The 26,271-nt window shown below is 47.7% G+C and overlaps 2 protein-coding genes across 2 annotated transcripts; one reads left to right on the top strand and one right to left on the bottom strand.

Moving 5' to 3' along the window:
• Positions 1-1,800: 1,800 nt before the first annotated feature.
• Positions 1,801-8,482, top strand: CFD (complement factor D). Its single transcript, XM_081846418.1, has 5 exons — positions 1,801-2,005; positions 3,811-3,961; positions 4,826-4,970; positions 6,873-7,130; positions 8,183-8,482. Exons 1-5 carry the CDS (start codon positions 1,945-1,947, stop codon positions 8,357-8,359), a joined length of 792 nt encoding a protein of 263 aa, XP_081702544.1. The 5' UTR covers positions 1,801-1,944; the 3' UTR covers positions 8,360-8,482.
• Positions 8,483-9,387: 905 nt separating this feature from the next.
• MED16 (mediator complex subunit 16) lies at positions 9,388-26,185 on the bottom strand. The gene is made up of 15 exons (XM_081846110.1): positions 26,102-26,185; positions 24,491-24,666; positions 24,264-24,371; positions 22,509-22,678; positions 20,481-20,912; positions 19,520-19,625; positions 19,096-19,251; positions 17,228-17,439; positions 16,372-16,578; positions 14,287-14,497; positions 13,843-13,976; positions 13,432-13,627; positions 11,391-11,610; positions 9,859-9,942; positions 9,388-9,614 (listed from the first exon to the last, which is right to left on the bottom strand). The coding sequence occupies exons 2-15, from the start codon at positions 24,624-24,626 to the stop codon at positions 9,488-9,490; spliced, it is 2,499 nt and encodes an 832-aa protein (XP_081702236.1). The 5' UTR covers positions 24,627-24,666; positions 26,102-26,185; the 3' UTR covers positions 9,388-9,487.
• Between the last annotated feature and the right edge of the window lie 86 nt (positions 26,186-26,271).

The following is a 26,271-nucleotide window of genomic DNA, read 5'->3' as shown; positions in this document are numbered from 1 at the left end:
GTGGGATAGCCCCTGAGCGTAAACAGAGTGCGTCCCACCCACTTTCCCAAAAAACCTGGCAATTATCAATTTCAAAACCCTTGGGGAGGAGGGTGGGGTTATAGCTCCTGAGCATAAGTAGAGTGCATCTCACCCACTTTCCCAAAAAACAGGCAAGAATCCATTTCATAACCTTTGGGGAGGAGGGTGGGGTAGCCCTTTAAACCCACTTTTAAAAATATATTCAGGCAAGAATCAGTTTCTCCATCCTGGGGAGGTGTGGTTGGAAGTAGTCTCTGAGCATAGGCGGAGTAGTTCCAGCACAGAGAGAGATAAATCCTTTGGGAGCTGGTTTCTTTGCACCTGTTCCCGTCTTCAGGTTAACTGTACCTTGGGGGAACCGGAAGAAAAGGAGGGGTTGGGGCTGGGTTTATTCCCCCAAACCTGTTTCCACTACGAAGGGCTCAGAGGTAGCTTCCTCTGAGCTTGTGCAGAGTGGCTGCCCCTTATTCCTGAGCCCCCTGCCCAGGCTATGAATTAGGAGGAAACTTCAGCCCCTGCATTTATTGGGAGCGGAGAGGCTTAGGTTAAGCCACTTGGATAATCCCACATCTGTTGGGGGCAGCTGGGGACAGATCCTGCTTCCATTTGACCATCATGATCTCAACACAGCGGCACCTCGGTCCTCAAACTTAATCCATTCCGGAAATTCCGTTCCAAAACCAAAGCGTTCCAAAACCAAGGCGCTCTTTCCCATAGAAAGCAATGCGAAAGGGATTAATCCGTTCCGGACTTTTAAAAACAACCCCCAAAACAGCAACTTAACGTGAATTTTACTCTCTAACCAGACCATTGATCCATAAAATGAAAGCAATAATCAATGCACTGCAGTCACACAATCAATCCATCCGTTCCACAGTCGAAAAACAGAAAAAGAGTCGCAAAACAAAAACGCAAAATAAATAGGAAAAGCAGACAGAAAACAGAACTCAGTGTAACACTCAAAATGGAGCACGTTCGGCTTCCAAAAATAGTTTGCAAACCGGAACATTTACTTCTGGGTTTGTAGTGTTTGGGTTCCAAGTTATTTGAGTACCAAGGCGTTCGGGAACCAAGGAACCGCTGTATGGGTCTGAATGAATCCCCTCCCCTGATTTCCAACATATCCCAGGAATCCTTGCCCAATATTCACCCAAAATAGTCCGTTTAAAAGTCTGGTTTTCATGCCCAGGTGGTGTTTGTGGACCTTGATAGGTGACATGCAACGGCAGCATCGGCGGGGCCTGACATGCAATGGCAAGCAGGATTCATTGGTGACATACTTTATTTATTTAGTAATAATAATAATAAAAAATAATAATAATATTTAGAAGCTTTTGGCGGGGGGGGGGGGATCTCCAAGCGGTATGCAACGTAAAAGAAAAACCAACAGGATCATTGCGACAAAAATATAAAGCAGTGGTTGGAAAACATTTAGAAGCAGAAAAAGCTCATATACAACTTACTGGCTCCAGTTTGTCCTGGATTTTAGGCAAGTTTATTATTATTATTTTTGCATTTGAGTTGGTTTTTTTCCCTAGGGAAACCCCCAAATTTGTTGAGTCCCCCCCCCCCCAGGGAAACCCAAAAGAGCTTTTCTTTTTTTAACGCCCCAAGGAATGTGACTTATCGATTGACGGACATATGACACAGGCCTGTCCCAAGGACTCTGTTACGGGGGATTTCGAAATCCACGCAACTTGCAGAGCTCTGGCAAACAGCTTTTATCAGATTTCATGTGTTGAAGGAGGAAACAGCCAGATTGCCAAGGCAAACAGGCTGCTTCCTCTTCTGTGTTTGTGCAGAGAAGGGGAAAAATAAAATCCCACGCTTTGGAGCCGATAAAATACGTCCCGGAAATCACATGCAAACATACCAATATATATCTTTCCTAAGTTCAGCAGAACTTATTCCTGGCAGCCTGACATGAAGATGGTTTTTCCTTCCATCTGGCTCCCAGTAGTTTTGGGCCTCTTCGCCGCAGATGGTGAGTCGGCTGCAAAATCCTGCTTTCTCTCATTTATATATATATATATCTTATTTAGGTATTTATTATGTTGTTGAGTCGTTTATTTGTGTTCGACTCTTGGTGACCCCCTGGACCAGAGCACGCCAGCCCCTCCTGTCTTCCACTGCCTCCCGCAGTTTGGTCAAAGTCATGCTGGTAGCTTTGAGAACATTGTCCCACCATCTCGTCCTCTGTCGTCCCCTTCTCCTTGTGCCCTCAATCTTTCCCAACATCAGGGTCTTTGCCAGGGAGTCTTCTCTTCTCCTGAGGTGGCCAAAGTCTTGGAGCCTCAGCTTCAGGATCTGTCCTTCCAGTGAGCACTCAGGGCTGATTTCCTTCAGAATGGAGAGGTTTGATCTTCTTGCAGTCCATGGGACTCTCAAGAGTCTCCTCCAGCACCAGAATTCAAAAGCATCCATTCTTCGGTGATCAGCCTTCTTTATGGTCCAGTTCTCACTTCCATACATCACTACTGGGAAAACCAGAGCTTTAACTACATGGACCTTTATTAGCAAGGTGATGTCTCTGCTTTTTAAGATGCTGTCTAGGTTTGCCATCGCCTTTCTCCCAAGGAGCAGGCGTCTTTTAATTTCGTGATTGCTGTCCCCATCTGCAGTGATCATGGAGCCCAAGGAGGTAAAATCTCTCACTGCCTCCATTTCTTCCCCTTCTATTTGCCAGGAGGTGATGGGCCCGGTGGCCATGATCTTCGTTTTTTTGATGTTGAGCTTCAGACCATATTTTGCGCTCTCCTCTTTCACCCTCATTAAAAGGTTCTTTAATTCCTCCTCAATTTCTGCCATCAAGGTTGTGTCATCTGCATATCTGAGGTTGTTGATATTTCTTTCGGCAATCTTAATTCCGGCTTGGGATTCATCCAGCCCAGCCTTTTGCATGATGAATTCTGCATATAAGTTAAATAAGCAGGGAGACAATATACAGCCTTGTCATACTCCTTTCCCAATTTTGAACCAATCAGTTGTTCCATATCCAGTTCTAACTGTAGCTTCTTGTCCCACATAGAGATTGCCTGCCTTATCCTGTCCAGGGAGTGAGACATTTTCCTTTTTTTCTCTGTTTTAACTTCACAACAACCCTGTGCGGTTGGTCAGAGAGAGAGGGAGGTGGACGCAAAGAGACTTTCGGGGGGAATTCGAACCCAGAACCTCGTCCAGCGCTCTAACCGCTATGCTGCCTTGTGGTCCAACGCTGTCTGTGTCTTCCAAGGGACTTCATAGACAACACAGGGTCCAGGATGCGAATTTTGCATAACATCTGCATATGCTAATCGATGCAAATATAGGACAACTTTCAGAGGTTGCTGGGTGAGCCCCATGACTTGCAAATTAGGGTTTACTCTGAAAATACGGGATTTTCTGGGCTCCCAATCGGGGCAGATCCATCCAAACCACGCCGCCATTCATTTCAACAGGTCTTCGCCGAGTAGATTGCACAAAAGCGCATTTGAGTTTCAATATGCTGCCCTATTAAGCAAGTTTGTTCAAAAAGTGTGCATGTTGGGGTTTTTTGGGGGGCAGATCCGGGGCTTGTCGGACTCCTGTGTTACTCCCCAAAAAACAACACCGGAACATAGAAACTGCTTTATTCTGGCTTGCATTCCCTTTCCTCTGCCCTCCTCCTCCCTCTTTCCTTTGCTGCTGTGCCCTTTTAATATTTTTAAAAAAACGTATTTTATTTCCCATTTTTCTAATAGCAACCGTTTTTATATGCATACAGATCATTAGGTTGCCTACCCATAATCTAACCCTCTGTGCTCTTCTCAGCAAGCCGCCCCAGAGGCCGTATCCTGGGGGGCCGGGACGCCCCCCGGCGCCCATACATGGCCTCCCTCCAACTGAATGGGCAGCACCTCTGCGGGGGCTTCCTCATCGCCGACGAATGGGTGCTGAGCGCCGCCCATTGCCTGGAGGATGCGTAAGTATTCCTAGTATTGTAGAATTGTCAAGTCAGGAAGGGGACCCTGGGGGTCATCTAGCCTGACCCGCCACAATTCAGATGCCCCGTACAGGATTCAAACCCGCAACCTTGGTGTGATCTCCACCCCGGGCTCTAAACCGACAGAGCTGTCCCCTTGGATCTCCCTGCTGGGTTTCACTGCTCTGCCGAGCCAGTCCTTTCTGTCGCTTGGCGTCAAATCATTCTAAATAAATCAATCGGGTGGAAAAAATCAGGAGAGAATGATTATACGATTCATATAAATTATACAAAGAAGGTAGCTTCCTCAAGTTGTGTCTGGCGTAGTCTAGATCGAAAACTCCGCAGGTGAACAAATTTATCTCTCCACAAAGTTTAAAATGTTTACAGACAACCGAGATATGAGATGATAGGAACCGTATTGTAGTTGAAGGAAGTCAATCTTTTTTTCTTTTTTGCATTTAGATAAATGTTTTTCGTTAATATCCGATATTAAGCATTGCATTTCTCTTTATAAATCCCAATAAAATTTATTGAGGAATTATTCCGACCGTTCCCAAGGGACCCTGGACCTAAGTTGTTCAGGGCCTTGTAAATAACGTTTCCCAGATTTTTTTCCAATGGATTTGGGGACATTTTCCAACTTCAATAGGAATGATAGGATTTTGCATGGGAACTGATTTGCAAATGAGTACCAAGACCTCGAACCCGGCTCAATAGTAAGGGAACAACCGGTGGGGCTTTTTCCGCAATGGTGTCGGCGATCTGGGCCCCCGAATCCGGGCTCAAGGGCAGCCCCACAAAGAGCCCATTGCAGAAGTCTAGCATTTTGGCCCAGTAACCTAACGGTGGTTTTCCACGCAGGGGCAATGGGACTTTTGCAGTTCTCTTGGGGGCACGATCTCTCTCTCTCCCTGAGCCCCACAAGCGCCTCTATGGGGTCCGCCAGCTGGTCCCCCACCCCGGAAGCCACCGAGACACCAACCACGATGACCTCTTGCTGGTACAGGTGAGTGATGCTAGATAAGACTGCCCTTCAGATGTCTTTTCTAAAACTCAGAAAGTTGTCTATTTCCTTGACATCTGGTGAGAGGGCGCCACCACCGAGAAGGCCCTCTGCCCGGTTCCCTGTAACATCGCTTCTCGCAGGGAGGGAACCGCCAGAAGTTCCTCGGGAGAGGGACCCCAGTGTCCAGGGTGGAGATGCTCCTTCAGGTCTACTGGACCTTTGAGGCCATTTAGGGATTTCAAGGTCAGCACCAACACTTTGAATTGTGCTTGGAAACGTCCTGGGAGCCAATGTAGGTCTTTCAGGACCAGTGTGATGTGTCTCTATCCTTGTTTATGTTCTATTTAACTGTATTTTGCATTTGTAAAAACCAATAAAAAGGATTTAAATTGAAAATAAAATAGAGGGCAAAGGCAGGCTGGTTTGGGTTGCCCTAGCTGGATCGCCTTGCCATTTTGACTGCCCTTTCCCCAAAAAATATCTCTGCGACAAGAAAGCACGAAGTGCTGATCTCCGAAATCGAGAAGTTTGGAGGAGTGCAGTTTCAGGGAATTCCCCCAAAGAGGTGGAAAAACCTTGAGCAACCGGTTCTCCGGAAAACACGACGTTTGCATTACAGGAAATCCCATGTGCAAATAAGCCGCAGGCTATTCTGGCAAACGCCAGAAGTTTTGGACTAGGTGAGAGCGTGGCGCTGAAAACGGCAAGGTTGGAGGATGGATGGCGGCCAACGGATTGAGGTTGAATCCTGGCAAGACAGAAGTACTGTTTTTGGGGGACAGGGGGCGGGCGGGTGTGGGGGACTCCCTGGTCCTAAATGGGGCAACTGGGCCCCTGAAGGACCAGGTGCGCAGCCTGGGGGTCATTTTGGACTCACAGCTGTCCATGGAGGTGCAGGTCAGTTCTGTGTCCAGGGCAGCTCCATCTGGTACGCAGGATGAGACCCCACCTGCCTGCAGACTGTCTGGCCAGAGTGGTGCATGCTCTGGTTATCTCCTGCTTGGACTCCTGCCATGCGCTCTCCGTGGGGCTGCCTTTGAAGGTGACCCGGAAACTGCAACTAATCCAGAATGCGGCAGCCAGACTGGGGACTGGGAGCGGCCGCTGAGACCAGTCCTGAAAGACCTACATTGGCTCCCAGGACATTTCCGACCACAATTCAACGTGTTGGTGCTGACCCTGAAAGCCCTAAACGGCTCAGGAGACATGAAGGAGCGTCTCCACCCACAACGTCCACCCCAGACACGGGGGTCCATCTCCCGAGGGCCTTCTGGCGGTTCCCTCCCTGCGAGAAGCGAGGTTACGGGGAACCAGGCAGAGGGCCTTCTCGGTGGTGGCGCCCACCCTGTGGAACGCCCTCCCACCAGATGTCAAGGAAATAAACAACTACAAGACTTTTAAAAGACATCTGAAGGCAGCCCTGTTTAGGGAAGTTTTTAATGCTTTAAGTTTTATAGGGAGGGAAAGTACCATTCAGAGTGTTGGTCCTGACCTTGGAAGCCCTAAATGGCCCAGTATACCTGAAGGAGCGTCTCCACCCCCATCGTCCAGCCCGGACACCTGGGTCCATCTCCGAGGGCCTTCTGACGGTTCCCTCCCTGCGAGAAGCGAAGTTATAGGGACGCAGGCAGAGGACCTTCTCGGTGGTGGCGCCCACCCTGTGGAACGCCCTCCCACCAGATGTCAAGGAAATAAACAACTGCCTGACTTTTAGAAGACATCTTCAGGCAGCCCTGTTTAGGGAAGCTTTTTAATGTTTGATCATGTTTTTAATATTCTATTCGGAGCCACCCAGAGTGGCTGGGGAAACCCAGCCGGATGGGCGGCGTATAAATAATAAATTATTATTATTATGAAAAGCTCCTGTGTTTTCAACCGTCTCTCTCCGTCTCTGCCAACCAGCTGGAAGAGGCCGCCTCCTTGAACCCGGACGTGCAGAAGCTGGCTTTCCAACGCCAGGGCAGGGATGTCCCCGAAGGGACCCTGTGCGAGGTGGCGGGCTGGGGCATCACTCGCAACACGGGCAAGCGGCCGGACATCTTGCAGCATGTGGAGCTGGGGGTTATCGGCCGAGCCAAATGCAACCAGCGGATTCACCACGACGGGGAAGTGACCGAGAAAATGATGTGTGCCGACTCCAGGAAGAAAGACTCGTGCAAGGTACTTTTTTTGCATGAGAGTCCCTCCTCTTCGCACGGGGCAAGAGAAGCATTCCAATGTGCACAACTCGCCTCGCCGCATTGCAGGGTTTTTTGAGAGCCAGTGTGGTGCAGTGGTTAAGAGCGGTAGTCTCGTAATCTGGGGAACCGGGTTCGCTTCCCCGCTCCTCCACCTGCAGCTGCTGGGTGACCTTGGGCCAGTCACACTTCTGTGAAGTCTCTCAGCCCCACTCACCTCACAGAGTGTTTGTTGTGGGGGAGGAAGGGAAAGGAGAATGTGAGCCGCTTTGAGACTCCTGAAGGGGAGTGATAAAGCAGGATATCAAATCCAAACTCTTCTTCTTCTCTTCTTTTCCCCACTAAAGGACCCTCTGCAAAATTACCATTATTTTTCGCTCTATAAGACGCACCAGACCACGAGATGCACCTAGTTTTTGGAGGAGGAAAACAAGAAAAAGAATATTCTGAATCTCAGAAGCCAGAACAGCAAGAGGGATCTCTGCGCAGCGAAAGCAGCAATCCCTCTTGCTGTTCTGGCTTCTGGGATAGCTGCGCAGCCTGCATTCGCTCCATAAGACGCACACACACATTTCCCCATACTTTTTAGGAGGGAAAAAGTGAGTCTTATAGAGCAAAAAATACGGTATTTATTTTTTTGAATGAATTAATTACTGCTTTTTCTTTGATAGTTTTAGTTACGCCAACTTTTCGCTATTATCGTTGTGCATTTTCCTTTCTTTTTCTTTTTATTTCCATTATATAACACACTCTATTCTAGATCTCTTGACAATTGGATTACATATACTGTGATAACGATCTCTTAAGTCTAGAAGTATCTAATGCAAGTAGAATGTGTGCTTTTATTTAAAATGCATTTCTGGGTTATTTATGGGGCACAGGAATTGGTTCATATATATATTTTTTGTCCGCCCCCCCCCCCCAGGTCTGAGGGACAGTGTACCGGCCCCCTGCTGAAAAAGTTTGCTGACCCCAGGCTTATAGAATAGTGGCAAATATCTGACGTTCTTGTTTTTTCCTCACTCCTTTTCCCAGGGAGATTCGGGGGGGCCCCTCGTCTGCAACGGCGTCGCCGAAGCCATCGTCTCCACTGGCTCGCGAGTTTGTGGCAACTGGAAGAAACCCGGGATTTACACCCGAACTGCTCCGTACGCCGGATGGATCGACAGTGTCTTGGCCAATGCAACCAGCGGATCCCTTGTGGCCATTTAAGCGCCAATAGCTAGAGGATCTCTCCTTGCCCCGCAAATTTAAGATGCAAAAATTGGAAGAGTTTCTTCCAGATTTATTCTACAAATATCTCAATAAGCAAATGTCATTGATTGACTCTTCCAACTTTTCTTTTCCTTCTTTTCCTCCTTTTTCCTTTTTATTCTTTTTTATATATGTGTGCTTATCTGAAATATATATGTATGTATCTATTTGCACAGGTGGCGGGGACGTGGGTGGTGCTGTGGGTAAAACCTCAGCGCCTAGGGCTTGCCGATTGCATGGTCGGCAGTTCGAATCCCCGCGGTGGGGTGAGCTCCCGTCTTTCGGTCCCAGCTCCTGCCCACCTAGCAGTTCGAAAGCACCCTTAAGTGCAAGTAGATAAATAGGTACCGCTCCGGCGGGAAGGTAAACAGCGTTTCCGTGTGCTGCTCTGGTGCCGGTTCGCCAGAGCAGCTTCATCACGCTGGCCACGTCACCCGGAAGTGTCTCCGGACAGCGCTGGCCCCCGGCCTCTTAAGTGAGATGGGCGCACAACCCTAGAGTCGGACACGACTGGCCCGTACGGGCAGGGGTACCTTTACCTTTACTTTTTATCTATTTGCAATATTTTGTAATAATTATGTTAAATAAAATTAATTTAAAAATTTAGAAGATTTTGCATGGCTTTCCCCCACATTCCAGGCTTCAAGTTCTCCATATCTGCAAAAAAATCCTTCGGCATTTCAGCACAATTTTCTCTGTTTTCGTGTGCAATCCCTGCTGTTTCCCGCAATCAACAACTTCTCCTGGCACAAGGCGTTTTTGCACGTCGCTTCCACGGACGTGCTCGTCGTTACCCCGCTGTTTTCTGTGGTTTTTGCAAAAGCGCATTGCGAAATTCGGATCGGAAAAAATCATTAAAAACGATTTTTAAAAACATATATGAAAAAGTGCGAACCTGTTGCAAACCGATGAGAGGTGGGCGTTTCAATTTTCGAAAAAGCAGAGACTCTGCAGGAGAGGGAATGCCAAGAAACAAGAAAACAGCCTTTTTGCAAAACTCAGAACCTTTATATTTACAAAATCGCCTTATTTTTTTCCGGTCTGGCTTCCCTGCAGTCCTTCCTCCCGGCCTGTTGGGGGGCGCCGTCACGAGTAGCCCAGCGGCATCCTCCTCCACAGCCCGCCACAGAGGCAGTTCTTGATCCAGCGCTGCTCCCATTGTTTGACGGCTGTCGTCTTGTTGGGCGAGTGCAGCATGGTGACGCAGCCACACCTGCGGAGTCAAGACCAGAAGTTGCATCTTAACTCCATACTGTTGGCACGGGTCGGCAGCAGCGTCCCGGAGGTCTAAACCACACGGGTCTTTCCCCCTCTCCTTCTGCCCCAGCCCTACCGGCGTTTGAACCTGGGGCAGCCGCTCTCCCGCCAGGAGACGGGGAAGACCGGACCGGGGATGCTGTAACCGCTGAGTGACGCTGCCTCCCGTCGCCGGGGTTTTGTTTTTTCCTGGCACTCACCTGGTGCAAGATTTGCACTCCTCCGTGGGGTACGCTCCGAGGTGGAGCCGCCTCAAGTGGTCGATCTTCGGCTGCCCAGGGGCCCTGAATTAAGGAGGCAAAACATCAGCGTTTGGGAAGCAGCAATAATCATAATAATAATTTATTATTGATACCCCGCCCATCTGGCTGGGTTTCCCCAGCCACTCTGGGCAGCTTCCAACAAAATATTAAAATACAGTAATCCATCAAACATTAAAAGCTTCCCTAAACAGGGCTGCCTTCAGATGTCTTCTAAAAGTCAGATGGTTGTTTATTTCCTTGACATCTGACGGGAGGGTGCCACCACCGAGAAGGCCCTCTGCCTGGTTCCCTGTAACCTCGCTTCTTGCAGGGAGGGAGTCGCCAGAAGGCCCTCGGGAGAGGGACCCCGGTGTCCGGGGTGGAGACGCTCCTTCAGGCCATTTAGGGCTTTCAAGCTCAGCGCCAACACTTTGAATTGTGCTCGGAAATGTCCTGGGAGCTAATGAAGATCTTTTAGGACTGGTGTTAAGTGGTCTCCACTCCCTGGGAGAGGAGAGGGTGGAAGAAGACTGGAAGAAATTCAAGATTTATTTACAAAAACATTGTAATTTGGTTGAATGCTAAGAAGGATGCTAGATCATAAATAATTTGGCACCATTAAATTAGATTGAGTTATGAAGATAAGTTAGATTTAGGAAAGCATAAATTTTTGGATAACCATCAGATCATATTTAAATTTTTAGGATTTGAACATAGGGTATCTGAAACTAGAAAAGTAACATGGGAAAGATAGTTAACAACAATGGAAACAAGGCGATAAATTGCTGGAAAAATTTTTATTGTGATGAAGGTAGGAGCGGGAGGCGTGAGGGAGTCCAAAGAAGTTGTGAAACTATGTTGAGATATATGCTACATTGTTTATTTTTGTGTATTGTATTAAAAAAATGTTAATAAATATTATATATATATAAAAAAGTTAAGTGGTCTCCACTCCCAGTCCCCAGTCTGGCTGCTGGATTCTGGATTAGTTGCAGTTCCCAGGCCACCTTCAAAGGCAGCCCCACGTAGAGCGCATGGCAGTAGTCCAAGCAGGAGATAACCAGAGCATGCACCACTCTGGCCAGACAGTCTGCGGGCAGGGAGGGTCTCATCCTGCATCCCAGATGGAGCTGCCCTGGACACAGAATTGACCTGTGCCTCCATGGACAGCTGTGAGTCCAGAATGACTCCCAGGCTGCACACCTGGTCCTTCAGGGGCACAGTTACCCCATTCAGGACCAGGGAGTTCCCCACACCCACCTGCCCCCTGTCTCCCCAAAACAGTCCTTCTGTCTTGTCAGGATTCAACCTCAATCTGTTAGCCGCCATCCATCCTCCAACCGCCTCCAGGCACTCACACCGGACCTTCACTGGTTCTGATTTGAAAGGTACCACTGTATGCCCACTCCTCTTTTAAATAAGCCACGACAGCTGGTGGCGGCCCTCTTGTGGCAGGGAGTTCCGCTGTCTCCCCATCGCCCGACACCTACCTGACGAAGGCGTCGAATTGCAGGGAGGCGGGGTGGCCCTGCCCCTGCCCCGGGGGCTTCCCAAACTGCATCCGGACGGGCTGCTTGCTCTGCAGCTTGTGGATGATGGCGTCGTTGACGGGCAACCAGTCGAGGTTCGGGATGAGCAGCTGGCTGGGCAGGAGGCAGCACTCGTCAATCAAAGCGTCGTCCGGCTCGCTGGGGTGGCTTTCGTCGCGACCTGCAAGGGGGGGGGGGCGGACGGGACGGGACGGTCAGGCTCAGAGGACGCAACCGACTTTCTTGGTTTTTTTTGTTTTTAATTAATTTTTATTGAATGATTTTATGTTGCAAAAAACAATACAGCCCTACTACCACTAAATATAATTAAGAAATAAAAATTACATACATCGATAGTTAGTTTATTTGTTATTTACCTTCTTATTTCCTCTCAAACATTGCATCCAAGAACACTCATATGTGCAGACACCCACACGCAAAATGATAATAATGAAAGTAAATTATTTCCCCCCCCCTTTTATCTCCCAAAATCTTTTCTTCATCTTTGACTTCCTGTCAAGTCCCTTTGCGTGTCTTTTATCTTACATTTGAATGCACACAAACCAATAAACCTTTCTATATAATTTTTCTAATACATTCTGAAAACATAATAGATCCTTAATTGTTGTCCACCTCTTTTAGTTCCTTTATCACTCGAATCAAAACTATTATTATAGTTGTTATTATTATTGTTATTATATTATTAAAGAATATCTAGAACAGAACGGTCTTCTGAAACTTACCGTACTAAGGAACAAAAAGAACTGTTGGATGCCCCTATTATATTGTACGAAATTCAAAGAGCAATTAAGGAAAGTCACCAGGGCCAGATATATTATATAATATATTATAAAATATATTATATATTATACAATACATTATAAAAAATTTGAGGACATACTGTCTGACCCACTAAGAAGTATCGAGAACAACATCTTAAAAGATGGAACCATGCCGGACTCATGGAAAGACAGTTTTATTGCATTAATTCCAAAACAGGGAACAGACAATCTACTTATTAACAACTATAGGCCTATCGCACTCCTAAATAATGATGATAAATTATATGCAAATATTTTAGCCGAAAGATCAAAAAAAGTCTTCCAGATGATTATACACAATCACCAAGCTGGAAGCACCTGGCTTTGGATCTGGGTACCTCGGGGAAAAAATATTGCCCTGCATCTAGAAAGCTAGCGCATCAGGGACCAAGGTTTTACTTGCAGATTTTGTAAAACAATTGCTTTTGCATGCAAAGCTCAGCAGAAAACCGTGTCTCTATTCCTGCGGGGTTTTCCTCTTAAACACGCAAAGCTAGCCCCTAAAATTTGCCTTCAGAATCCCTGCACCTAGAAAGCTAGCGGACCAGGAAGCAAGGTTTTACTTAGACTGAGTTTTAGCACACATGAAAATCTCAAATCCTTAATTTCCTGATTAACAGCCTTTGGGCTATAATGTAACTTAGAGATTTTTTCCCCTTCAAAAACATTTTATTTTGAAATCCAATTGAAATCAAAAAACAGTAACTTACAGCATATGTATCCATGTTTGTTAACTGATGTGGCTAAACCATATATATATATATATATGCTTAGCACTTTATTTTAAAAATCTGATTTAAATTTTAAAAAAATCTGATTTAAAAAAACAACAACTTAGGACTTTATTTTTAAAATCTGACTTAAATGAAAAACAAATCTGATTTAAATTTTTATAAATCTGATTAAAAACAACAACAACTTAGGACTTTATTTTAAAAATCTGATTTAAATAAAAAACAAATCTGATTTAAAAAAACCAACAGCTTAGGACTTTATTTTAAAAATCTGATTTAAATAAAAAACAAATCTGATTGAAATTTAAAAAAAAAATCCGGTTTGGATTGATTTTTATCCACCCTGGTCTGAATTACGCAAACAAAGGCTGAATGAGTCGGTTCCGCTTTAATGTGATTTCTATATTGCTATATCTGCAGTTGCATTGAGCCTCGTCCCCTACTCACAGCACAGCCAAAGTTTGGTCAAGAGCCGGAAGAGGAGGGACATGCTGTCCTGCGTATCGGAAGTAGCCGTGTAGATGGGCAGGCAGCTCGGTTTCAAGAGGCCCCAGATGCGAATCACGACCATCAGTTCCCGCAGCATGGCCAGGGAGGAGCCGTCGCGGAGGAAGCTGTGTCCCGGGCGGATGGGACCCGAGCCCTGGGGGAAAAGGGGGCCGGTTAGGAAAGTCAAAACTCACCGGGATAATCCGCGACCAGAAAGAAGAGGAACACCAAGAAGACTGGAGGAAATTTAAAGACTATTTGAATTCACGCGCCGTCCCTGGAAAGTAGGCGGAGAGTCGGATCGCCGGTCGACCCGGAAGGCAATATGGGAAAGTGTTGGCGCAATGGGGGGCTTGGGGGGGGTCTCACCTGGTTCGGAAGGCTGGCCAACAGGTAGAGGACAAAGTCGCCGACCCACTGAATCAGCTGTTGGAGAGACTGCAAAGTGGTCATTTCCAAGACAAACTCCTCCGTCTTCAAGTTGATCATCACTTTGTCAATATCTGGAAAGGGAGTTCTTGTTATTACCGTATTTTTCGCTCTATATGAGGCACCAGACCACAAGACGCACCTAGTTTTTGGAGGAGGAAAACAAGAAAAAAAATATTCTGAATCTCAGAAGCCAGAACAGCAAGAGGGATCTCTGCGCAGTGAAAGCAGCGCTCCCTCTTGCTGTTCTGGCTTCTGGGATAGCTGTGCAGCCTGCATTCGCTCCATAAGACGCACACACATTTCCCCTTACTTTCTAGGAGGGGAAAAGTGAGTCTTATAGAGCAAAAAATACGGTATGTCACTGAGGAGACTCTCACGCACCCACGTCAGTGATCTTGGAGCAGATCTCTGTGAGACGGTCGCCGGGGCTTTTGTCTGGGGTGTTCAGGACCGGGGGGCGGAGGAGCGATTTGAGGGTGCAGCTGATGGCGATCAGGAAAAGCTTGGCGTGATAGTCGCAGACCCGAGTCACCGTGGTGGAGGAGAGCTTGCACAGCGATGCCTTCATGGAAATAATCCGGGTCGAGAGCACCTGCCAAAGCAAAAAAAAGGGTCACCCTGTCATGAAATTCCACGCAATATTGACCCAGAGCAGATTCTGACGTGTTAGTCAGCGCAGTAAAAATTTAAAACACGTTGCAGGATCCCCCCAGAATAGACCAGAGGCAATGAATATTTCATCCAACAGAGCTTCACTGCAACTGAAGGCCAATAAGCATAATGGTCACCTTCAGGATTGGCCCTGTCCCTAAGAAATCCAGTTGTCTGGTTGTAAATATTAAGACGATACCAGCAAGAATGAGTCTGTCTGCAAAATAATAATGATTTAAATCAAGTCTTACTGGCTAGCGATTGAAATCATGATTGAAATCAATTTGATTTCAATCAAGTCCACCCTGTCTAAGGGGACGTGGGTGGCGCTGTGGGTTAAACCACAGAGCCTAGGACTTGATGATCAGAAGGTCAGCAGTTCGAATCCCCGCAATGACGGGGTGAGCTCCCGTTGCTCAGTCCCTGCTCCTGCCCACCTAGCAGTTCCAAAGCACGTCAAAGTGCAAGTAGATAAATAGGTACCGCTCTGGCAGAAAGGTAAACGGCGTTTCCGTGCGCTGCTCTGGTTCGCCAGAAGCGGCTTAGTCCTGCTGGCCACATGACCCGGAAGCTGTATGCCGGCTCCCTCGGCCAGTAAAGCGAGATGAGCGCCGCAACCCCAGAGTCGGCCACGACTGGACCTAATGGTCTGGGGTCCCTTTACCTTTACCACCCTGTCTAAGGCATATAACCCAAACATCACGCACCTTCTGCTTGCTTCTTTCATGCAAAGAAGCTCCCAGAACCCTCCTGAATTGCACCCTTAATTAATTGAATTAATTGCAAATTGAATAAATTGCAAATTAATTGAAATAAAGCGTGTTTTTTATATTTTACTCGTAATCCTGTATTCAAAACAAACATGAAAAGTCAGTTGACCATTATGGTGTCGGAAGCCTGCAGCCGATAGAGGGAATGATGCGCTCACCACAATATATTGAGGTTCTACAAAAGAACTGATTCAAGTGTGGTACAGGGATCCGAATATCAACAGAGACTGTTCAAAACTAGTAGACTCCATGCCAAACTGTGTTCAAATGCAGCTTAAAAATAGCGGAGGTCATATCTGTGACTAACGTACGCATATAATAATAATAATTTATTATTTCTACCCCGTCCATCCGGCTGGGTTTCCCCAGGCCACTCTGGGTGGCTCCGACAAAATATTAAAAGACAACATTAAAAGCTTCCCTAAACTCACAAATATTTCACTACGGAAAGTGTCCTTTCGTACTGCATCATGGTGCACAAGTGACCATAAAATATTTCAATTCCAAAAAATAATAATAATATGTGAGTTTTGTACCATAAACGACACCCTTTGTTTCAATTACCAGACCACAAGAAGCACCTCGTTTTTGGAGGAGGAAAACAAGAAAAAAATATATTCTGAATCTCAGAAGCCAGAACAGCAAGAGGGATGGCTGCGCAGCGAAAGCAGCAATCCCTCTTGCTGTTCTGGCTTCTGGGATAGCTGCGCAGCCTGCATTCGCTCCATAAGACGCACACACATTTCCCCATACTTTTTAGGAGGGGAAAAGTGAGTCTTGTAGAGCACAAAATACGGTAATTTGCACAAGGGTGTAAGTGGAGCAGGAAAGATCAGAGAACGCACATCAGAGCCACACTTTCTGCACTGGGAAATGCAAAATGACATATGCGCCCGTCGCAAAGGAACCCTTTCCTATCCCCGAGGAGCTTGAGATGGCTAGCGCCACCTGCTGGCAGGTTGCAATGCATGCCAGCACCCTTCGGCGCCATCCACTCAACTCCAACGCACTCCGGGCGAAGGAGCTATCTCCCTTCCGGCCTCACCTGCTGCAGGGCCGCATTCTGGCGCATGTATTCCTCGTGAAGCTTCTCCACCAGGTTTTGCACCATGCTGGGCTGGACGTGAAGCAGGATGTCCCACCAGTCGTATCCGGTCACCATGCAATACTCTAGGAGGAAGAGCAGCTGGCGGAGGGAGATGTTCATGTCCAAGATGTGTCCCATCGACGGGGAGATCCGAAGCATGCTGAGCTGGCGTGGCGAGAGGTCGGCAGGGACGATAGCCGTTTAACCACCAAATAAGCGTTGGAAATGTAGAGGTAAAAGGGGTGACGATACAATGGGCTAAAGCAGGAGTAGGCAAACTAAGGCCCAGGGGCTGGATCTGGCCCAATCGCCTTCTCAGTCCGGCCCCTGGACGGTCTAGGAATCAGCGTGTTTTTACACGAGTAGAATGTGTGCTTTTATTTCAGATGCATCTCTGGGTTATTTGTGGGACCTGCCTGGTGTTTTCACATGAGTAGAATGTGTACTTTTCTTTAAAAATGCATCTCTGGGTTATATGCTGGGCATAGGAATTCGTTCATTTCCCCACCAAAAATATAGTCCTGCCCCCCACAAGGTCTGAGGGACAGTGGACCGGGCCCCACAGTGGACGGGGCTCCGGTGGGAAGGTAAACCGCGTTTCCGTGCGCTGCTCTAGTTCGCCAGAAGCGGCTTAGTCCTGCTGGCCACATGACCCGGAAGCTGGACGCCGGCTCCCTTGGCCAATAAAGAGAGATGAGCGCCGCAACCCCAGAGTCGGCCACGACTGAACCTAATGGCCAGGGGTCCCTTGACCTTTTATATTAGAATTGGAAAATATATAAAGTGCTGTGAAGATTGTTAGTTTTCCATTTACCTTCCCGTGGCTATCGACGCCGACCAAAGCCAGTGACGTCCAGGACATCTGCATGGCTTTGAAGTGGACCAGGGGTCCGGCCGTCCTCTGCCTCTTGATGGCCTGTTCTTCCGCCGGACGCTGGGACGTCGATCCGTAGAAGACTGCCATGGTCTGCAGGGAGACGCGGTGGATGATGTGGACGCTGCCGTCGTGGAAGGCGAGTGCGAGTCCTGGGGCGGCGGGGGGGGGGGTGGATAGCATGAGGCAGGGGATAGTTCAGAGGGAAACTGGAACTCAAGACCCACACACTGAACACAATGCGTTCCCCGGAAGTCACTCGCAAAATGTTCGATAATAATAATCATACAATAATTTATTATTTATACCCCGCCTATCTGGCAGGGCTTCCCCAGCCACTCTGGGCGGCTTCCAAAAAATATTAAAATACTGTAATACATCAAACATTAAAAGCTTCCCTAAACAGGGCTGCCTTCAGATGTCTTCTAAAAGTCAGGTAGTTGTTGTTCTCTTTTGACATCTGGTGGGAGGGTGTTCCACAGGGCGGGTGCCACCACCGAGAAGGCCCTCTGCCTGGTTCCCTGTAGCTTTGCTTCTCGCAATGAGGGAACTGCCAGAAGGCCCTCGGAGCTGGAGCTCAGTGTCCGGGCTGGACGATGGGGGTGGAGATGCTCCTTCAGGTCTACTGGGCCATTTAGGGCTTTCAAGGTCAGCACCAACACTTTGAATTGTGCTCGGAAACGTCCTGGGAGCCAATGTAGGTCTTTCAAGACCGGTGTTATCTGGTCTCAGCGACTGCTCCCAGTCCCCAGTCTGGCTTCCGTATTCTGGATTAGTTGCTGTTTCCAGGTCACCTTCAAAGGCAGCCCCACAGAGAGCGCATGGCAGTAGTCCATGCAGGAGATAACCAGAGCATTCACCACTCTGGCCAGACAGTCTGCGGGCAGGGAGGGTCTCATCCTGCGTACCAGATGGAGCTGGTAGACAGCTGCCCTGGACACAGAATTGACCTGCACCTCCATGGACAGCTGTGAGTCCAAAATGACTCCCAGGTTGCGCACCTGGTCCTTCAGGGGCACAGTTGCCCCATCCAGGACCAGGGAGTCCTCCACACCCGCCCGCCCCCTGTCCCCCCAAAAACAGTCCTTCTGTCTTGTCAGGATTCAACATCAATCTGTTAGCCGCCATCCTATCGATCGATCGGTTTGTTTGTATAACAAGTCCCCGATTTCCATTGATCCCTATGGGGAAATCTCTAATGCGTTCCCAGCCACGAAATTTGAACGCCTCAATCAAATCTGTACGCCGCTGCAGGTGGGAAGCTCTCTAGAGCGCGGGCTGCCAACTATCCGTGTATAGGACGACCCATTTTTTGGCATGATTTTTGGGTCAAAAAACCTCGTCCTATACACGGAAAAATACGGTACCGTATGTGTAAATGGAGAGCTGTCAGCTAGGTTTTCTATGTTAAATGCGTAAAACGGCAACGTTGCAATAAGAAGGAGATTACCAGGAAATGGATTTTTTAAAAATGAACTAACTGGGGAATACAACGCGGTTAAATGTCAAGGAAAGAGTTTACTTGAAGTCTACTTTTGAAGGGAAAAAAACGTATTATGGAGAGAATGCAGGCTGTGCAGCTATCCCAGAAGCCAGAACAGCAAGAGGGATTGCTGCTTTCGCTGCACAGCGATCCCTCTTGTTGTTCTGGCTTCTGGGATTCAGAATATTTTTTCCCTTGTTTTCCTCCTCCAAAAACTAGGTGCGTCTCATGGTCTGGTGCGTCTTATAGAGCGAAAAATACGGTGTATCGCGAAATAAGAATAATAATGACAACATTTCCAGGGGACAGGGAGAGGTTTCCTCACCTAAGCCAGGGTAGAATTTGGTGTCGTTGGCGACTTTCAAATCCGTGCTGGTCAAGGAGATGGGGAGTTTCGGGAGAGCCACAGCCGAAACGCGGTCGAGGTCGTTGGCGGCCGAGAGTATCCGCCACTTCAAAATCATGGGCGGTTTGTCGCCGACTGAGAAGTAATAAGAAGAAGGCAGGAGAATAAGGAGCACAGCGTAGCGGTTAAGAGACTCGGACCGGGACCTGAGTTCGAATTCTCCCCCCACTCGGCCGCAGAGCTCTCTGGGCGATGCCTCGGGGGACCGGACACTTGCACCTCTGACCCAACCGACCTCGCAGAGTTGTTGTCGGAGGAAAGGAGAGATAGAGATGGAAAAGAGAGTGAGAAGGAAGGAAAGGAGAGATAGGGAGATGGAAAAGAGAGTCAGACGGAAACTCACCTGTGGGGGAGATCTGCTGGAAAATATTGTTGACCGGCAAGCCCTCTTTCCGGAGAGACCAGCACTCCACGTTACTGTTGTTTTGGTTGGAGGCGCAAAGCAACATCTGTGGGGTGAGCAAAGAAAAATGCCGTACAGTGGTACCTCGGGTTAAGTACTTAATTCGTTCCGGAGGTCCGTTCTTAACCTGAAACTGTTCTTAACCTGAAGCATCACTTTAGCTAATGGGGCCTCCCGCTGCCGCCGTGCTGCCGGAGCACGATTTCTGTTCTCATCCTGAAGCAAAGTTCTTAATCCGAGGTGCTATTTCTGGGTTAGAGGAGTCTGTAACCTTAAGCGCCTGTAACCTGAAGCGTATGTAATCCGAGGTACCACTGTATAAGGTAAAGGTAAAGGGACCCCTGACCTTTAGGTCCAGTCGTGGCCGACTCTGGGGTTGCGGCGCTCATCTCGCTTTATTGGCCGAGGGAGCCGGCAAATAGCTTCCGGGTCATGTGGCCAGCATGACTGAGCCGCTTCTGGCGAACCAGAGGAGCGCATGGAAATGCCGTTTACCTTCCCACCGGAGCGGTACCTATTTATCTACTTGCACTTTGATGTGCTTTCGAACTGCTAGGTTGGCAGGAGCAGGGACCGAGCAACGGGAGCTCACCCCGTCATTGCAGGGATTCGAACCGCCGACCTTCTGATCGGCAAGTCCTAGGCTCTGTGGTTTAGCCCACAGTGCCACCCGCGTCCCTTGTACCACTGTAAACCAAACCACAATAGGGGAACAAGCCGGGCCGGCAGGGAGGGAGGGAGAGGAGCTTCTTCCTTTGAAACCCGGGACATTTAAGGGACATCATCAATAAGGGACAGCAGCCGGACACGGCGCTGGGATAAGGGACTGTCCCGCCAAATAAGGGACGGTTGACAGCTACGGTGAGGGGGGATTCGAACTCGCCACCCGGGAAGGCCTCACCTGCTCGGACATGTCCCGGGTGAGGAATTTCAGGTGGGTGATGGCCGGGTACTTGTCCTTGCGGGCGAGGTCCGTGGTGCATCGCATGAAGAGCGACGGCAGGATTTCGGTGTCAATCTTGCACTTCTCATTCACCACGCTGACGCAGACCTTGTAGAACTGGACAGGCGAGGCGCTGCTGCCGTCCGAGGTGGCCACCACGATGTTGCCCCCGCCCGTGAAGGCGATGTCAGCCAGCGCCACACGGCACCGCAGGCGGCAGAGGCTCTCCGTCGAGGTCAGGACCTGCCCGTTGGGCTTCAGCAGAGAGACCGTCACCAGGCCGCTGATGGTGACCGCGATCCAGCCTTCCATCGGTTTGCCCCCGAAGAGCGTCAGCGACGGGGAGAATTTGACCCGAGAGAATTTCTCGCCAAAGTTCGACGCTCCTGACTGCGGGGTAAAAAAATCGAGAAATCAATAAATACCATTTGATCTTTTTTATTTTAGTTTTTTATTTTTCTAATTGATGTATTAGGATTGGATATTTAATTGAATGTTCTTCATTGGAAAGCTAGACCATCAAGAAGGCTGATCACCGAAGAATGGATGCTTTTGAATTCTGGTGCTGGAGGAGACTCTGGAGAGTCCCATGGACTGCAAGAAGATCAAACCTCTCCATTCTGAAGGAAATCAGCCCTGAGTGCTCACTGGAAGGACAGATCCTGAAGCTGAGGCTCCAAGACTTTGGCCACCTCAGGAGAAGAGAAGACTCCCTGGAAAAGACCCTGATGTTGGGAAAGATGGAGGGCGCAAGGAGAAGGGGACGGCAGAGGACGAGATGGTGGGACAGTGTTCTCCAAGCTACCAGCATGAGTTTGACCAAACTGCGGGAGGCAGTGGAAGACAGGAGGGCCTGGCATGCTCTGGTCCAGGGTCACGAAGAGGCGGACACGACTAAACAACAACATTGGAAAACCAATAAAAACGATTTTTAAAAAAGGGGGTAGATAAAAATCAAGGGTTGCATTGAGGTTTGATGAGGCCCTCAGCTTCTGAAGGTAATGGGACCCTTTCTATGTCCAGCTGTCCTTTGTCCACAACAAATGGTCGCTGCTTTTTTTGTTCAGTCTATGCTATAGGGCAAATTATGGACCTGATAGGTATCTTAAGCCATTTGCACATAACAAAATATGTATTTTATCATTGTTGAACTGAAATACAATTAAGAAGTATATTAACAGTGAAATACGTATTAAGCTCTTAACTTAAAATGATATTTTATTCGTAACAAACTTAATAATGCAGACACATTGGCATTCGGCAATAGCAAAAGTTCCTTTAGGAACACAATTTACAACGACTCACAACCTAGACTCTAGAAACTTGCTATTGCATGAAATAATAAGAGGTGTAAATATATGATGCAAACTACTAATAATAATAAATAGCAGAATGTCGGCACCCTGTATATAGAAAGGAGCAAAGAAGTGTTATTTTAGGGAGCAGGCTAGCAGGCGGGGCCCAAGACTCACATCATAGGAGCCTACACAACACAAAACACTGTTGCTGGATGTAGGTTTTATTTTATTTGCTTTTCATCTTATATTTTGGAAATATACACCCAGGTTTTTTCCCCTTTAAAAATTTTTTGGGACCCCAAGAGAGTGGGGCCCTAAGCTAGAGCTTGTTTAAAGGTAAGGGTAAAGGGACCCCTGACCATTAGGTCCAGTTGTGGCCGACTCTGGGGTTGCGGCGCTCATCTCGCTTTACTGGCCAAGGGAGCCAGCATACAGCTTCTGGATCATGTGGCCAGCATGACTAAGCCGCTTCTGGCAAACCAGAGCAGCGCACGGAAACGCCGTTTACCTTCCCGCCGGAGTGGTACCTATTTATCTACTTGCACTTGGACGTGCTTTTGAACTGCTAGGTTGGCAGGAGCAGGGACCGAGCAATGGGAGCTCACCCTGTCATTGCGGGGATTCGAACCGCCGACCTTCTGATCGGCAAGCCCTAGACGAGAAAACCCTCCTATCTAACCTCGCTTACCTTCTCCACGTGCAAAGCCAGCTTCACGCCGTTGTGCAGCCACGAGAGCGCCACGATGGGGTCGCCTTCGACCACGCTGCCCACGGCGCTCTCCCAGCAGTTGGCCAAGTGCTCAACCATGCTCCAACATTTGATGTGGCCGTCGGCGTCGGCGGACAGCAGCCGGGATCCTGCGGCGGAAGAGAGTCAAAAAAGCTCGGAGCAGCCCGGCCGTAGCAATTCCCCCGTCTAGAAGAAGCACCAGGAAAAAACCTCCCCACAGATTTGGACAGCCTCTCACCTTGGAGCTACGAAAGCTTTCCAATCAAAGTTCTTAAGGCCAATTTTCTCTGTCCCACCCTGCGTCCCAAACGCATCATTGCGCCTAGAGGCTAATCTTAAATCCATGTTAAGTTGCTGTTTTAGGGGTTGTTTTCAAAAGCCTGGGGCGGATTAATCCGTTTTGCATGACTTTCCACAGGAAAGAAGCGTGGCTTGGTTTTGGAACGGGCTTCCGGGATGGATTAAGCTTGAGAACCAAGGTACCACTGCACTTTAAATTGTAAGTGTGTGTGTGTGTGTGTGTGTGTGTGTGTGTGTACGTACGCCCACACACCCACAGCAATGAGATTATCCATACACACACACACACACACACACACACACACACACACACACACACATATACACACACCACACACACACACAGAGCAATTATATTATCCATACACACACATATATACATACATACACACCACACACACAGAGAGAGCAATGAGATTATCCACACACACACACACACATACATATATACACACATACATATATATATACACACACACACCACACACAGAGCAGAGATTATCCACACACACACACACACACATATATATATGTTGTTGTTGAGTCGTTTATTCGTGTCCGCCTCTTGGTGCCCCCCTGGACCAGAGCACGCCAGGCCCTCCTGTCTTCCACTGCCTCCCGCAGTTTGGTCAAACTCATGTTGGCTGCTTTGAGAACACTGTCCCACCATCTCTTCCTCTGCCGTCCCCTTCTCCTTGCGCCCTCCATCTTTCCCAACATCAGGGTCTTTTCCAGGGAGTCTTCTCTTCTCCTGAGGTGGCCAAAGTCTTGGAGCCTCAGCTTCAGGATCTGTCCTTCCAGTGAGCACTCAGGGCTGATTTCCTTCAGAATGGAGAGGTTGGATCTTCTTGCAGTCTATGGGACTCTCAAGAGTCTCCTCCAGCACCAGAATTCAAAAGCATCCATTCTTCGGCGATCAGCCTTCTTGATGGTCCAGCTCTCACTTCCATACATCACTACTGGGAAAACCAGAGCTTTTACTATACGGACCTTTGTCGGCAAGGTGATGTCTCTGCTTTTTGAGACGCTGTCTAGGTTTGTCATTGCTTTTCTCCCAAGAAGCAGGCGTCTTTTAATTTTGTGGCTGCTGTCACCCTCTGCAGTGATCTTGGAACCCAAGAAAGTAAAATCTCTCACTGCCTACACACACACACACACAAAGCAATGAGATTATCCACACACACACATAGAGCAGAGATTATCCATATATACACAAACACACACACACACACACACACACACACACACACAGAGCAGAGATTATCCATATATACACAAACACACACACACACACACACACACACACACACACAAACACACACACACACACACACACAGACATACACATAATTGCTATGCTTATATATTTCACTTCTACGTTTATTTTGCAAGCTTCGTTGAGGGTTTCCTTACCCGACTGATCCCATTCCAGGCAAGTAATGATTTCCACGTGTCCGGAATTGATGGAGCAGACATCCCAGGGGTGCTCCATGTCTAGGATGTGAATCATGTGGGTGAGGTCTAAGGAAGAAGGAGAAAAGAAAGGAGGAAAGCCAGCCTTAGACTTACGAGGGATGCTCATCTGGAGAGCAGAAGCTGCTCTGGATTTCCTCGACCAGCTTTTCCCTGCAAGAAATTACCTTTCTCCTCTTCGTTCTTGAGGTCCGTCGTGAACGCGATCAGGTTGCGGCAGGACCAGGCGCAGACCAGAGGGATGGAGGGACAGTGGTTACTCTTGGGACGCTTCTCCCACTCGCAGACGTATGCCAGGTCCATCTTGCTCCGAGACCGGCGGCGCGGGGCAGGAGTTGGTAATCTATGCTGGAAATGCAAAGAAAAAGAGGGTACCTTTCATCACATGTGGTGGACTTGCCCCAAGGTGAAAGACTTCTGGGAGAAGATTTATAATGAATTGAAAAAAATGCTGAAATATACATTTATTAAGAAACCAGAGGCCTTTCTTCTTGGAATGATAGGTTTGGAATTGCCCCAAAAAGATGTTAGATTGTTTTTGTGTGCCACAACTGCAGCTAGAATTTTGTTAGCTAAGAATTGGAAAGCACAAGAAGTCCCAACAGTGGAGGAATGGCAGATGAAGATGATGGACTTTTCGGAAGAGTCCGCAACCAGGAGGAGGAGGAGGAGGAGTACCAGGAGGAATGGATGAAATTCAAAGACTACTTAGTTAAATATGTTAAGATAACTTAATTGGAAAAACTTGCAAATACCAGATAGGCTTAGGATTTAATTATGCAATGTTAGAGAATAATATGTTTAAAGTCAAAACTGAAACAAAGAAAGATGTTAAGTGATTAAGCTAATTTTATGAGAAAATTGGTTTTTGAAAACTGTTACAATGATATACATTGAAACTCAGCCAGGGGGATTTGAGGAAGTCACTTAGCAATGTTACTAAGATTGGATCAAGTACAGTTAAGATGTATTTTTGTTTGTTTAAAATTTTGGAAAACCAATAAACCAAGGAAAACCAAGGTACCCCTCTATTTTGTTACATGGTTGCATGGGAAAAGCCCCAAACTGAAATCATTGCCCAACACCCATGCTGCTAAACCAAAACCCTATTTATTTTAAGTTTCCGGTGAAAGTCACTTATAGCATGCTATCACCATCAATTTCATTTTGTGGAAAGAGGGGAGTAAAAAGAAATATTTTTGCACCTGCAATTATTTCGAATGCCCTCAATGACCTGATAATAATTTATTTGCAAATCCAGGAAGCTTTTAAAAATAAAAGAAAGCAAGAAATTGCAATTTTGCAATTTTAATTCCTAGTGTTTGGTTCAGTTAAGACCACCCCTTTCTTGCTGGCTCCCAAGAGCTTTGCTTTAGCAAGAAAGGGAAAATTGAATTTCACTGGCAATGACAGCTAACATGGTGAGTTCATTTTTTTAAAGAAAGCCAATGGAGCATTTTTCCAAATCGGTTTTTTAAATTAATTTTTTTAGGAGAAATCATTGCACTCTTAATTTTGCAAATCCAGCTGCTAGGGCATGCATTTAAATCTGCAAAATTAAGAGTGCAAGGAATTGCAACAGCAGGTTTAATTCAATTGCACCGCAAAGATTAATTGTCCCAGCAAGAAAAAGGGGAGAAATCCCCCTGGAGTTGGAAATTGCCCTGAAAATCACCTATTGGGGTGATTACCCAGCACTTAAAATGGTTAAATTGCTAGTTTTTGGTATATCCCCCCCCAGGGGTAACAAATGAACTCTTCCATTCCCCCCTACTCACCAACGCTCTATCCAGGCTGCCCAGCTGCTCTGCGCCTGCGCCAACTCCTGCTGCCCTAGTTAAGGACCCCTTCCTCTCGGGTGTCTTAAGGAGTGCCTGAAAAACAACAACAAACGGCCGGAATAAAATAATTTTAAAAACCGCACGGCAACTACACGCATCCCTTCCCT

The sequence above is a fragment of the Podarcis erhardii genome (assembly GCF_964252035.2).
Source record: "Podarcis erhardii genome assembly, chromosome: 18".
NCBI lineage: Eukaryota > Metazoa > Chordata > Lepidosauria > Squamata > Lacertidae > Podarcis > Podarcis erhardii.
Note: the sequence above shows the minus strand (reverse complement) of the source record. Positions and strands in the feature narration are given on the sequence as shown.